Raw genomic sequence first — 12771 nt, forward strand, 5'->3', positions numbered from 1 at the left:
CCTTGTCAGCCATGCAGGTAACCTGTAGTTTGGAATACCACAAAGGTATTTCCATCTGATTTCAGAGGGCTTCATGGTAAAAGGGTATTTGGGCAAAGCCTTTGGAGGAGGAATTTGGCTTTGGATGCATAGGGAAGCTTTGTGGCTATGGTGTGGGAATTAAGAACAGTTGTGGAGCTGGGAGCAAGGTTGGAGAGAGAATGAGGTTATTCTGAGATTTCTCAGTCCTGGCGGAGAGGAGAGGTCTTTTAAAAAGGCATTAAGGGAGAGCATATCACCACCGATGGGCATTATTGGGGGCGGGGAGTTGCCTTTTTTTTCTCGAGACAGGGTTTCTCTGTGTAGCTTTGCGCCTTTCCTGGAACTCGCTTTGAACTCACAGAGATCCGCCTGCCTCTGCCTCCCGAGTGCTGGGATCAAAAGCGTGCGCCACCACCGCCCGGCCTGGGGAGTTGCCTTTCTATCTCTTGCCCACTACCCCAATCAGTTTGTCTTTACATCTGTTGTGTTTTTCTTGTTACTGTTTTGTTTGTGTGTCTGTGTGTCTGAACGTATTCCGCATGTGTGCTGGAGCCCATGAAGGCCTGAAGAGGGTGCTGGATCCCCTGAAAGTCAGAATTCACAGGCAGTTGTGAGCCGCCTGCTGTGGGTGCTGGAAACAAGTTGAGTGTGACTGCTGAGTCATCTCTGCAGCCATTTTCCTGAGACCGTTTCTGTTTGGTTTTTAGACAAGCTGAGGCCTAGGCTGGCCTCAAACACACCATGTAGCTGATGCTAACTTTGAACTCTTCCTCCTGCCTCCACCCTCTGGGTGGTGGGATTGCAGTATAGGATTCACTTCTGAGGTGGTGGAGACATTGGTTCCTCTGCTGGGTGGCTTGTTATAGACGCCAAGGGACTTTTAAATTCAGGCTCTTGTCCTGTTTTAAAATATGTCAAAAGAATGTGCTGCGTTCTTATTAGTTTGACGGTTGGAATTCAGTGCTCATGTATTACTTATCTATCCTTAAAGGGTCATGGACTTGTACTCTGCCTTAAAGGTGCTGCACTATGTTAAGGAAGCCAAAGGCTGGCCAGAGTTCGAGGTTGGGAAGATGAGGCTGCTGGATTATCTATTGTGCAGACCCACTCGTTCTGTAGTTGGAGCAAGGCGAACGGTTTTGTCGCCAAGTTTCTCCGGAACACCCAGCTAGGAGCCAGCCCTCCACCTAGCTGTCTTTGCCCAAAGCCAGTAGGAACAGGCAGAGCAGGTAAACAGCCAACCTGCAGTAACCCGCCCAAGTTGGAACTAGATGTGGTGTCTCAGGGTCTGTTAACCTAGGGCTTTCACTTGAGAGATGGAGGCCAGCCTGGGCTAACTGAGACTTTGTGTGTCTTCCCTCTTTAAAACAAAACCCAAAGCATAAACCAGGTAGTTTAGCTAATAAGCCTGTGGGCAATTTTCTTTCCTTTGCCCTAACGCGTTCTTTCCAGTTCGCTGTAGGCCAAAGCAAGCCGAGACAAATTTTAAAATCTTTGATTGGACAAAATGAGAGCGTCTTGTCCTATCAGAGAGAACCACGGAGGCGGGACTCTTGGCTAGGGTCTGACTCGGCGCTGGCCGGCGAGCAAGTGCGCCTGCCCGGGAGTGGTTAGGGGAGGCGGGGCTCGGCTCCTCGGGCTGTGTTTGGACCGAATATTGGCTCGTGTTGGGGGTAGGCTGTGCCGAGAGGTCGCCTGGTGTTAGAGGCATCTTACACCTAAGTGAGGAGGTGCAGGACAAGGCCAAGCTCGCTGGCCGTGGTGGGGAAGCCACACTGGTTGGGGCTCTGCGTGCCCGCCGGCCCCGTTCGCTATGGGGGAGGTGGAGATTTCCGCCCGGGCCTACGGGAAGATGTGCCTGCACGCCTCTCGGTACCCATACGCTGCTGTCAACGGGTTGTTGCTGGCTCCCGCGCCGCGATCGGGAGAATGCCTCTGCCTCACCGACTGTGTGCCCCTCTTCCACAGCCACCTGGCCCTGTCCGTCATGCTGGAGGTTGCGCTCAACCAGGTGTGGCCTCGAGAACCCCGCCCCCATCCCTACTCACCGCCCCGCACAACCCGTTAGGACCCTCAGCCTAAATGCGTGCTCCACGCCTTGGCCGCAGTATGCACCCACAGAGGCAGAAGCATGATTTAGTTACTGATGGCCCCTTTCTCACGACAGGTGGATGTGTGGGGCGCACAGGCCGGTCTGGTGGTAGCTGGGTACTACCACGCCAATGCTGCTCTGGACGACCAGAGGTGAGTCGGGTAGCTAGGGCCGAGAAGGCAGATGATTGTGGCAGGTGTGGGTGAGGTGCAGCTGGATCAGCGTCATGCCTTTTATTTTTATTTTTTCATCAAGTACTTAGCAGCGGGGCTGTACACCGGGCGTTATACTGAGTACTGGAGTGAGGAGATACGAGAGATGAGTATGACAGGGTTGGAGGACTCTGCAGTGGGGGTGGGACAGACAGCTGTCTTTCTACATAACAGACTGATCTTGACTGAGGGGCTTCCAAGGTGCTGTAAGAACGGAGGAAGTGCGACCAGCAACTTAAAAAGCCCACCACTTTAAACCAGGCGGCGATGGCGCAAGCCTTTAATCCCAGCACGCTGGGGGGCCGAGGTAGGCAAATCTCAGTGAGTTCCAGGACAGCCTGGTCTACAGAGGGAGATCCAGGACAGCCAGGGATACACAGAAAACCCTGCCTCGAAAAACTATGATGATGATGATGATAAAATAACAAGAAGAAAAAAAGTCCACCACTTTATACATATACTACACACACCAAGTACATTTGATTTTGATATGGATTAAGTTAGATCTATTGTAATTTGCTTCCCCTCCCCGGACTTTTGATGTCTTTCCATCTCAAGATCTACCTCATCCTAACAGCTGAATAGTATGAGTGTGGACACATCATAATCTACTTAATACTATAAACAATGAAGTTATCTCCATATATATATAATATATATATATATTATATATATGTGTGTGTGTGTGTGTGTTGTTTTTCAAGACAGGGTTTCTCTGTGTAGCTCTCTGGCTGTCTTGGAACTCACTCATCATTATAAGTGAACACCAAACAATGTCACTTGGGTCTGTTTTGATCACTGGCCAGATGACTCAGGGAAAATCATGGTCATTAATCATTAATAAAATAATTTTAAAAACTCAAGGACAGTTTTATTAGAGCTGAAAAGACCCAGAGCAAGCAAACTACTTTCAAGTCATACCCTTTAAACCAGGGCTGGGACTAAAGGTGTATGCCACCCAGATCATACTTTATTCTTTTAATTTTATTAATTTATTTTATTTTAATGTGCATTGGTGGTTTACCTGCATGTATGTCTGTGTGAGGGTGCTGGATCTCCTGGAACTGGAGTTACAGACAGTTGTGAGTTGCCATGTGGGTGCTGGGGATTGAACCCAGTGCTCTTAACCTCTGAACCATCTCTCCAGCCCCATATTTTATTTTTTCTTTGTTTTTCGAGACAGAGTTTTCTCTTTGGAGCCTGTCCTGGAACTGGCCTCGAACTCAGAGCTCTGCCTGCCTCTGCCTCCTGAGTGCTAGGATTAAAAGCATGTGCTGCCACAGCCTGGCCCATATTTTATTCTTAATTCTTTCCCCTAGTACCCTACCCTGTTCCTCTTCCCTACTTTTGCTGGTCCCTGTCATCCCACCCAGTAAATTATTTTTGTGGTTTGCCCTTACTGTGTGTGTGTGTGATTTGTATACGACATGCATGCAGTGCCCCCAGAAGCCAGAAGAGGACGTTGGCTCCCCTGGGACTGGTTGAAAGCTGCCATGCAGGTGCTGAGATTCGAACCCAAGTCCTCTGGAAAAGTAGCTAGTACTCTTAACCATTGAGCCACTGCTCCAGCCCTCTTGTTTTTAATTTGGATGATTAAAGCAAATTACCTTCCCCAAAGCCTACTTTAGATTTCCACTCTCATCGGCCGAATCTGAGCACCTGTTTCCACAGCATTCAAGCATCAAGCAACCGTGCATCAAGCAGGCCCGGCACTCCCAGGCCAGTTTCAGGGAAAGGCTACAGCTGTGTGCGCATCTGGGAGACCTGGGAGGAGACCTGGGTCTGCCCTCAGTTGGCTCCTCACTCCTCTGATCTTCCCCCTACACAGCCCTGGGCTTCTGGCCTTGAAAATCGCCGGGCGAATTGCAGAATTCTTCCCTGATGCAGTGCTTATTATGGTGAGGCTTGGCTTTTGAGTGGGGAGGTGGCGAGGGAGTCGGGAGAGCATCCTGAGACTCTCACCCCTTTTCCACCCAGCTGGATAATAAGAAACTGGTGACTCGGCCTCGTGTACCTCCAGTGATTGTCCTGGAGAACCAAGGTCTTCGATGGGTGCCTAAGGACAAGAACTTGTGAGTGTCCCACTACCTCTACCTCTTCTTGGAATCCAAGACTCCTCAGGCCTCCTCTGTCCTTGGTCCTGCCCCGTGGCTTCTTTTCCGTCTGTGTGAGGCCCCACTGTTTGACCTCCATGTTTTGTTTTAAATTTCAGAGTGATGTGGAGAGACTGGGAAGAGTCCCGACAGATGGTAGGGGCACTGCTGGAGGGCCAGGCCCACCGTCACCTCGTGGACTTCGACTGCCATCTTGATGACATTCGGCAGGACTGGACCAACCAGCAGCTTAACACTCAAATCACCCAGTGGGGTGCTGCCACCAGTGGACATGCCTGAACCAGAGGGTCAGAGTACAATAAAGAGATGGGCTGGTGGGCGACCATGTATTTATTGTGTTTGGGAGGCAGAGTAGGGGAGAAACCCCAGCAGGAAGAAGATTGGGTCCAGTCTAGAGTTCCTGGTGAAGAGCACAAAGGTCTCTGTTGTGCCCATCAGAGAACGAGACAGGGGCCTCAATAGATCATTCCCTTTGTTTCTCCACGGGGCTTCTTGAGCTTCTCAAAGTTCTTCAGGATGATGTCATATAACACAGCCTATAGGATCATGGAGTCGTGGACGTCAGCCAGAGGCCCCCCCCAGTGGTTCTGTGTCCCATTTCTAGCTTTGGAAAGGCTGATTTTGTCATCCTCCACCCCAAGTCTGCTTGGTCAGAAATCGGATAGCCTGGGAAAGGCGCTTCTGTCCACCCCTGCCCTCCTCGCCCCTCCTCACATAAGCATTGCGGATCTCCATGACCATCAGCCGGATGTCCTGGTACTCTGCCTCGTCCAGCTCATGCACCAGCTGCCGATAATCACCCTGCAGAAACTCAGGGTTAGTCCTGACTTGAAATGTGTCTTCCCCAGCTCAGCCTGACCTGGGCCTCACCTACCACATGGGGCTGTTTGGCTGCTTTGGCTACGGCATCACCCCTCTCGGAGAAGTACCTGTGGGAAGTGGACGTAGTGTGTATGCAGCGGGAAAGGGAGGGAGCCCAGGCCTGTCCCCAAAGGCAGAGGGTGCTGTGGGTCTAGCGGCTAGGCAACTCACTTAGAGATTTGAGTGTGGAAGCCCTCCAGCTTGGTGTGAAGACTGGTCATCAGCTCAAACACCTTCTCCTGGGGAAGAACGTGGTGGGTTAGAAGGAAGCATGGACTACACAGGAGGGTTGTGGATTGAGCGGGCGGTGCTCTTACCTGGACAGCCACTCCAAAATTATTCCCATCCTCTATCCGAGGTATCTGTAGTTGCAACCAGGTAGTGACCTTGGAGCAAAGGAAGGTATCGAGGTTTTTATCACCACACCGTTCCCCTCCACGTACACACCCCTAAGTCCCAGGTTCCTATTCTTCCCTTGTCTGCCCAGTGGATGGAGGAATGCCAGGTCCATGTTGAGCCCAAGGCTGGCTCACTTGCTCTACCCTCTCCTATGTGCCATTGTCCTAATTGGCAAGAGTCAAGAGGACAAAGCCGGAGGCGGGGATGAAAGCAGAACTCACCAGATTGAGTTGCTCAATGACATCCTTGATCTCAGGCTTTAGGCGCCGCAGGAGGTCCACAATTTTCTCATTGCAGTTCACTGGGCCACAGGGAGGACCTAGAGAGTGTGTGATGGGTCAGTTAATGACTGAGCTCGGGAGGGCTGGAAAGGGGCGTGTGGAGTGCAACGTGGAAGTTCTGAGACACAAGCCTGTCTCTTTCCGGGTCTCCAATACCTTTGTCTTCATCTTCTTTCTTCTTTTCATCCTTCTCTTCCTTCTGAGGGGGGAGGACAGGACTGAGGCCGGGTCTCTCTAGGGCTGGCCCACCTCCCAGGTCTCCCAACTTGCCTCCTGCTGCTTCTTCCGCTCCTCCTTCTCTTTCTCCTTGACTGGATCGGGGACTGGGATGTCCAATGGAGCCTTCAGGTTGCTCAGGTTGGCTTCATTGAGAGCCGGCTCCTAGTGGTAGGGCTGGAGATGAAGGTGTTCCTCTTATCACACCCCCATCCCCAGGCTCCTCTGGAGTCCTTGCAGGGTCCCCGTACCTTTAAGAATGCATCCAGCTCTGAGATCTTCTTGGGAAAATAGCTCCCAAGCAGGTTTTCTGTCTGTGTGAGGTGGTGGAAGAGGAGGATGGGGTCATAACCAAATGTCCTTTCCTAGGCAGTGAAGTAAGGGCTCACACTGCCCAGCCAGGGAGGGCTGAGCAGCAGCAGTTGGGTGGAGGTGGGGCTGCCGATGAGGTAGGTCTTACCTTGCTACATAGGTCTTCACGAAACACATCCACCTGTAGGGTACAGGCAACCCTTCAGAAACCTAGCTTTAAGGCCAGTTCATTTGAGAACAATTCCCTTTGGGAGGTGTAGGGCCTGACCTGGGGAATAGAGGAGTGGATCCCCCCTAAGGCCACACCTGAAGAAATCGAGATGGGTCCCTGTATAGGATGGCCTGAGGTGGTGTGGTAGTTTTCTGCACAGCTGAATCTGGGGAGAGTTCAGTGGATCCCCAAGGGGCTCACTGGATTTGGGGAGGAGAACATTCCTGGGGTCACCAGGGTTGTATATGGAGAAATAAGAATGCCCTCTGGCCGGGCGTGGTATCGCATGAATACCTTTAATCCCAGCACTCGCGAGCTAAAGTCAGCTGGGTCTCTGAATTCGAGCCCAGCCGGATCTACATAGCGAGTTCCAGGACAGCCAGGGCTACATAATAGAGAGACCCTGTCTCAAACAGAACAAAACCCTCAGCCAGTGGGCAGAGGCAGGGTGCAGGCATGTGCCCTTCCTGAGTCACTGATCTCGAGGTGGACGGGGCAAGTCCCTCTCCCCGTCCCTGTGTGTAGTCCGGGCCCCAAGCCAGCAGACTTCACACTAGCTCTCGGCTTCATTTCACCCCGCTGGACCACAGCCGCCTCACCTACTCCCAGGGGATCAGGTGCTTCTGGCAGCAGGCTCGGGAGCAGACCCCCGACTCAGATGCGGGGCCGGGGGCCGATCCCGGGAGCCTGGGTCCGCTCCGAGCCACGCCTCTCTAACGCCTCTCCTCCCTACACGAACCCGCAGCGCTCACCTTGGCTTGGGCTTCAGGATGGACCCTCAGTGTGGCCATGGTCGGAGCGGGGGGCTGAGCGCCGCACGAGGAGCCTGGAGTGGGCAGCGGGAAGGGAAAGTGAAAGCAGAGCTCGAAACCTGCACGGCCTTCCTTGATTTGGGGAGTGGAGGGACTGGAGGAGGCGGGGACAGCCTACGGAGAGGCGGGGGCTCCTCCTGCAGCCGGAGTAGCGTTTCCGCCCAGCTCCCATGTCTCTCCCCTCTGCGCCCAGGCCCGCCTGCCAGCGCCCGCACCTCTGCCCCTTCCCGCCCCCACCTTCCATTTCCGGCCGCCCCCTACTTCTGCCAGGGCCAGGGCAATCATAAGCCTTACTTGAGGGTTTTTAAATCTTTTCTGATTTGGGGCAAGACCTGGTCTCTCCTCGCCTTGCCGGCGTGGTCCCCTGACTTCACCGGCAGACTCCAGCCCACCCAAGGACAATGCTGAGACGCTGGCACTGTCCTTAGCCAAGCTCCGCACAAAGCCATTGGGGCACACTCTATTGCCCTATGAACCATTCCCCCACAGCAGGGATTCAGGCCTCTGTTGTAAAATCCAACCTTGCTTTCAAAAATCACCTGTCCCCTTCAAGCTGACGGTCTATTGGTTTCCACACTCATTCATTACACAAGCAAATACTTGTAGGTAGTGTTTATTCCGCCTTCAAGAACTCGGCCCTTGGGAAGTGTACAACACCCTTCCCTCAGTGTCCTCACTCTGTTCTCAGTTCAGATGTCAGTCTTTCAGAGAGAATTTCCCACCATCATCCTTCAGAAAGCACCTTCCCCGCCCAGGACAAGTCACCCTGTTTCGGTACCTCCACGGCGGCACCTGTGACTCTGACATCAGCCATTTTTGTTTGTTTTGTTTTTGAGACAGGATAATATAGTGGTTTAAGCAGGGGCCTGGCGAACTTTTTCTGTATGGGGTTAGTAGGTTTGGGAAGTGTTACCATGTCTGTAGCAACTCAACCGCTACTTCGAGAGGAAAGCAGGCCACGAAATGAATTAGTGTGGGCGAGTTTCATTAAAACTTAACTATGGACTGGAGATTTTGAGTTTCAGGTCATTTTCACACGTCACTTTTACTTTTTTTCAACTTTTTTATTTATTTATTTATTTTTAATGTTGAACAAAAAGTCAAGCTTGGAACCTGGAGGTGGTGGCGCACGCCTTTAATCCCAGCATTCTGGAGGCAGAGGCAGGTGGATCTCTGAGTTAGAGGCCAGCCTGGTTTACAGAGTGAGTTCCAGGAGAGCCAGGGCTACACAGAGAAACCCTGTCTTGAAAAACAAAAACAAAAATTGTGGGAGATGGGGAGGTGGCTCGGTGGTTAAGAGAGAACTGGCCGCTCGTCCAGAGTACTTCTGATCAATTCTTAGCACCCACATGACAGCTCACAACTGCTTGTAACTCCAGTTCCGAAGGATCCAATGGCTTCCACGGGCTTCCACAGGTCCTGTACACACCTGGTGTACAGACATACATACAGTAAAAACACCCATAAACATAAAAAAAAAGAAAGTTTTCACAACTGAATATTATCTCACTGGGATGTTGTGGGGATTAAAATTGTGTGTGTATGTACATGAGAGCGCATGCACACTCATGAGTTCGTGGAAGCCAAAGGTAAACAGTGTCTTCCTCACTCTCCCCCCATACCTTATTTATTACAAAAGGTCTCATACTAAACTGGAGCTCACCGATAGGCTTGACTAGCTGGCTAGCAAGCTCCAGGATTTTCTTGCTTCCACCCCTCTGCTGCACTGGGATAACAGGCGCATGCTGCCATGCCCAGCTTATTAGCCGGGCTCTGGATATTCAAACACTGGTCCTTACACCTGCACAAGCGCCTTACCCACTGAACCATCCCCCTGGTCTCTCAATGTATTTATATATATATATATATATATATATATATATATATATATATATATATATAATGTACACACTCTTAGAATAGTGCCTGACACGAGCAAGCATTTGCTATTTGTGTGTTTCTCTCTTGCTTCCTCCAGAGCTCATCTGCTTCCAAGCAACAGAAGCCGTGTTTGTCTTGTTCATACAGCACAGAACTATGCTTGGCTCAACACACCTTTGTGAAATGAATGAGTGTGGTGTTCTCATGAGATAGAGATAGGAAAGGTCCTGGCATGAAGCATCTGCCGATGCTTATGTACACACCTAAGGGCAATCACCAGCTTCCACAGTACCATTCCTTGACATCGCAGCTCCAGAAAGCTAGAAGTCTGTAGACCAAGAAACCCAGAGGATGGAAGTCGAGTCCAGGAAAACACATTCGAAGTCAATGACTTCAGGAAATGATGAGGAAGGAACTCAAGCATCTACCAGACTATCACCCTTCCCACCCTCTCTAGGCCCGAAAAGAATAAGAGCCAGAGCCAGGCCTGGTATACTTTTATTTCTTTCAGTTATGTTTGCGGACTGAGCGGGATCGGGGGAAGAGCCCGTGGCCTGGGATCCCAGGAGACCAGGGCTGGTGGTACCAGCTGCCGTAGGTAAGGTACCAGGCAAACGTGCCTACTGCAGCACCCACCACCTTGTGGGTGTACTGATGGAAATAGATGACTGTGCAGAGCAACAAGAAGTTCCAGAGGCCTAGCAACAGCACATTCAGTAGGAAAACGAGGCGCAGGGGGGCCCCAGCTGGTAGCCCGTGGGCCAGGTACTTGGCAAAGACAGCCGCTTCCTCAGCCATGAGGAGGCAGCAGAAGGTGAGTAGGAAGGTGTGGGAGGAGACAGTGTAGCCTCGCCACTGGTGGCCGGCTGCCAGGCAACTCCGGCGGTCCGGCAGCTCATGCAGCAGTAGGCCCTGGGGCAGAGGTTCGAAGCAGGAACCAGTCAGGTCCTCGATGAGCAGGAAGGCTCGTCCAGCCCCCCGCCAGACAGCTGCCCCCACCACCAGTCGGCTCAGGTGCCTGGCGGTCACTGCCACACGTCTTGTCGCCAGGAACACCACCAGCAACACAAAGCCTCCCAGGAAGGTACATGTCCAGCCCCACGCTGAATTCACAAACTTTCTGTGGGCAGAAAGAGGGAAAGCTGGTTGAGACCCCCGGCCCAGTCCCACCTCCCTACCCTGCTCTGTGTTCCACACACTATCGTTAGTCTCCTCAACCCCTACCATGTCAACATTGTCTGTCTCCTTAGAGGGCCACCGGACATTCTAGGGTCCACATTCCCTCTTTAGTCCTTTACTTCCCCTGCACCCCCAGGCTCTGTTCCCACCCCCTCCCACTTTTCTCCCCCTGACCTTCTCAACCTCCTAGCCTATTTTTAGTGTTCCTACTGGCATCAGAACACAGAGGCCTGGAGAAGGAAGCTGGGATCCCAGAGTGGAGGGAGGCAGCTCCCACGGACTCCCGTGACTCACATGTTGAAGAAGTTGCCGTGGCTGGCGAAGATCGTCCGGGAGTTAACATGAAACTGCAGAAGGGGCCCAAAGATGACCACCACTGCCAGCCAAGCATGGTAGAGGCGCCGTAAGCAGGGGCTGCCTAGGAGGCGGGCGGCTTGTTCACTTCCGAAGTATAGTAAAGCAGAGGCCACCCAGAGCAGCACCTTGACCAGGCATCCCAGCAGTGCTCGGACTCGGGTCCCGGCCCCCAGCCCTGCCCCCACCACCGGCCCCCGCTCCATGTTCCCTCCCCTCCCCACTAACTGCCTGCTCTGCTAGGAGGCTGAGGAGGGGCTAATACCCGCCCCCCCCCCTCGGACAAGGATAGGCAGTGACAGGTGTGGTAGACACAGGGCAGAGCCCTGTTGGCAGCTGGCAGGCGGGGCGGGGGGGGGGGGTAATGGGCTAGTTTGAGGGCTGACAGTCAGCATGGTCCTGGCCTTGGGTGTGTGGAAGTGTGTCCCCACACAGCCTGTGTCCTTTCCACCTTTGTGTTCTCAGTTCCAGCCACATTCCAGTTCGTGTCTCAGGGCAAGGCCTGCTGTTCAGAGCTGTCCTTGTCCACGGTCAGCTTGTGGCTGTGTGTCTTATTTTGGCCAGCTGAAGCCCATCTACCCTCATCTCAGCACTACCATGTTTTCCTCCACAGGAAAATCTAGGCCATAAAACCAACCAAACCTCAGATGCCTGTGTTAGTCGGGGTTTTCTAGAGGAGCAGAGCAGGTAGAATCAATCTGAATGAAAAGGGAGTTTATTAGAGTGCTTACGGGCTGTGTCTAATTCCAACACTACCTATCTCCCCACGGAAAGGCTCACAGGCAGGTAGTTATTCAGTCCAGGAGGCTGGATGGCCCAGCTGGTCTTTGGTTTACATCAGAGTCCCCAAGAAGTAGGTTCTAATACCAGTGAAGGAATGCCTCAGCATCAGGATAGAGGACTTGCCGGGAGAGTGGGGGTAAGCAGGCAAAAAAAGCTTCCTTCTTCCATGGCCTTCTACTTGGGCTGACACCAAAAGGTGTAGCCCAGGTTTACGGTGGTTCTTCTAACCTCCAATGATCCAGATTTAGGGTGGGTCTTCTTGCCTCAAATTAGCCAATCAAGAAAAATCCGTCACAGGAATTAAACTGCTTCGGTTTAATTCCAGATGATGTCAAGTGGACAACCAAGACTAGCCATCACAACGCATTAAAACAAACCAGCAGAGTTTACCTTCTCACCAAATGCGGGTCCTTCTCCTGGGCTCTGGCAGCAGTGAGTTGTGTACGCAGCATGGTGTCATGGGCAGGTTGTGGAAGTGGATTCACTGGGGTAGTCACTGTAGCTATGGTGACCCCAGCAGCTTAGCTAGGCTCCTGCTGCCATGCAGATGCGGCTCTCTGGAAGGCCAGTTTGTCCCAGGGTGACTGTGCACACTGATGGTGGCAGAAAGAACGCACAGGGCATCACCTCATGGGTTACCGCTTGTGTTCATGATGATCAGAATCAGCAGGTGAAAGTCAAGTGCCTTGAGAAAGGCAACCTGTATAGGATGATGGCGGCCATGGTTGGGTGCTCAGAGTCCAGGTATTCCCAGGTGATGGGTAAAGATCCTAAGAAAAACATGCCCAATCTGTCATCCATCAAACTTTAAGTCTGGCCCGGTGGTGGTGGTGCAAGCCTTTAATCCCAGCACTCAGAAGGCAGAGGCAAGTGGAGTTCGAGACCAGCCTGGTCTACAGAGTGAGTTCTAGGACAGCCAGGGTTACACAGAGAAACCCTGTCTCAAAACAACAACCAACCAACCAAACAACTCCCTCCAAAAAACAACTTTAAGTCAGTTCTCTAGTCAATTACCCTGGGTCCCATGGTTCACACAAACCTGG

General features: G+C 52.2%; 3 protein-coding genes across 4 annotated transcripts; 1 reads left to right on the forward strand and 2 right to left on the reverse strand.

Annotated features, from left to right (window-relative positions):
• Positions 1-1616: 1616 nt before the first annotated feature.
• On the forward strand, positions 1617-4758 carry Emc9 (ER membrane protein complex subunit 9). The gene is made up of 5 exons (XM_052733185.1): positions 1617-2032; positions 2189-2265; positions 4154-4223; positions 4303-4397; positions 4538-4758. Exons 1-5 carry the CDS (start codon positions 1835-1837, stop codon positions 4716-4718), a joined length of 621 nt encoding a protein of 206 aa, XP_052589145.1. The 5' UTR covers positions 1617-1834; the 3' UTR covers positions 4719-4758.
• Psme1 (proteasome activator subunit 1) lies at positions 4752-7701 on the reverse strand. 2 transcript variants are annotated; one of them, XM_052733179.1, is made up of 11 exons: positions 7472-7701; positions 6657-6689; positions 6448-6561; positions 6251-6361; positions 6137-6179; positions 5921-6018; positions 5618-5686; positions 5472-5539; positions 5314-5368; positions 5154-5240; positions 4752-4975 (listed from the first exon to the last, which is right to left on the reverse strand). In XM_052733179.1, exons 1-11 carry the CDS (start codon positions 7508-7510, stop codon positions 4895-4897), a joined length of 798 nt encoding a protein of 265 aa, XP_052589139.1. In that variant the 5' UTR covers positions 7511-7701; the 3' UTR covers positions 4752-4894. The 2 variants fall into 2 exon arrangements, with proteins under 2 accessions (XP_052589139.1, XP_052589140.1); XM_052733180.1 differs by having other exon boundaries at positions 6448-6510; positions 7472-7695.
• A 2192-nt stretch (positions 7702-9893) lies between these two features.
• Fitm1 (fat storage inducing transmembrane protein 1) lies at positions 9894-11151 on the reverse strand. Its single transcript, XM_052734285.1, has 2 exons — positions 10886-11151; positions 9894-10532 (listed from the first exon to the last, which is right to left on the reverse strand). Exons 1-2 carry the CDS (start codon positions 11149-11151, stop codon positions 9920-9922), a joined length of 879 nt encoding a protein of 292 aa, XP_052590245.1. The 3' UTR covers positions 9894-9919.
• Between the last annotated feature and the right edge of the window lie 1620 nt (positions 11152-12771).

Source organism: Peromyscus californicus, unplaced genomic scaffold (genome assembly GCF_007827085.1).
Source record: "Peromyscus californicus insignis strain IS unplaced genomic scaffold, ASM782708v3 Scaffold_12__1_contigs__length_115047231, whole genome shotgun sequence".
In the NCBI taxonomy this organism is placed as follows: domain Eukaryota; kingdom Metazoa; phylum Chordata; class Mammalia; order Rodentia; family Cricetidae; genus Peromyscus; species Peromyscus californicus.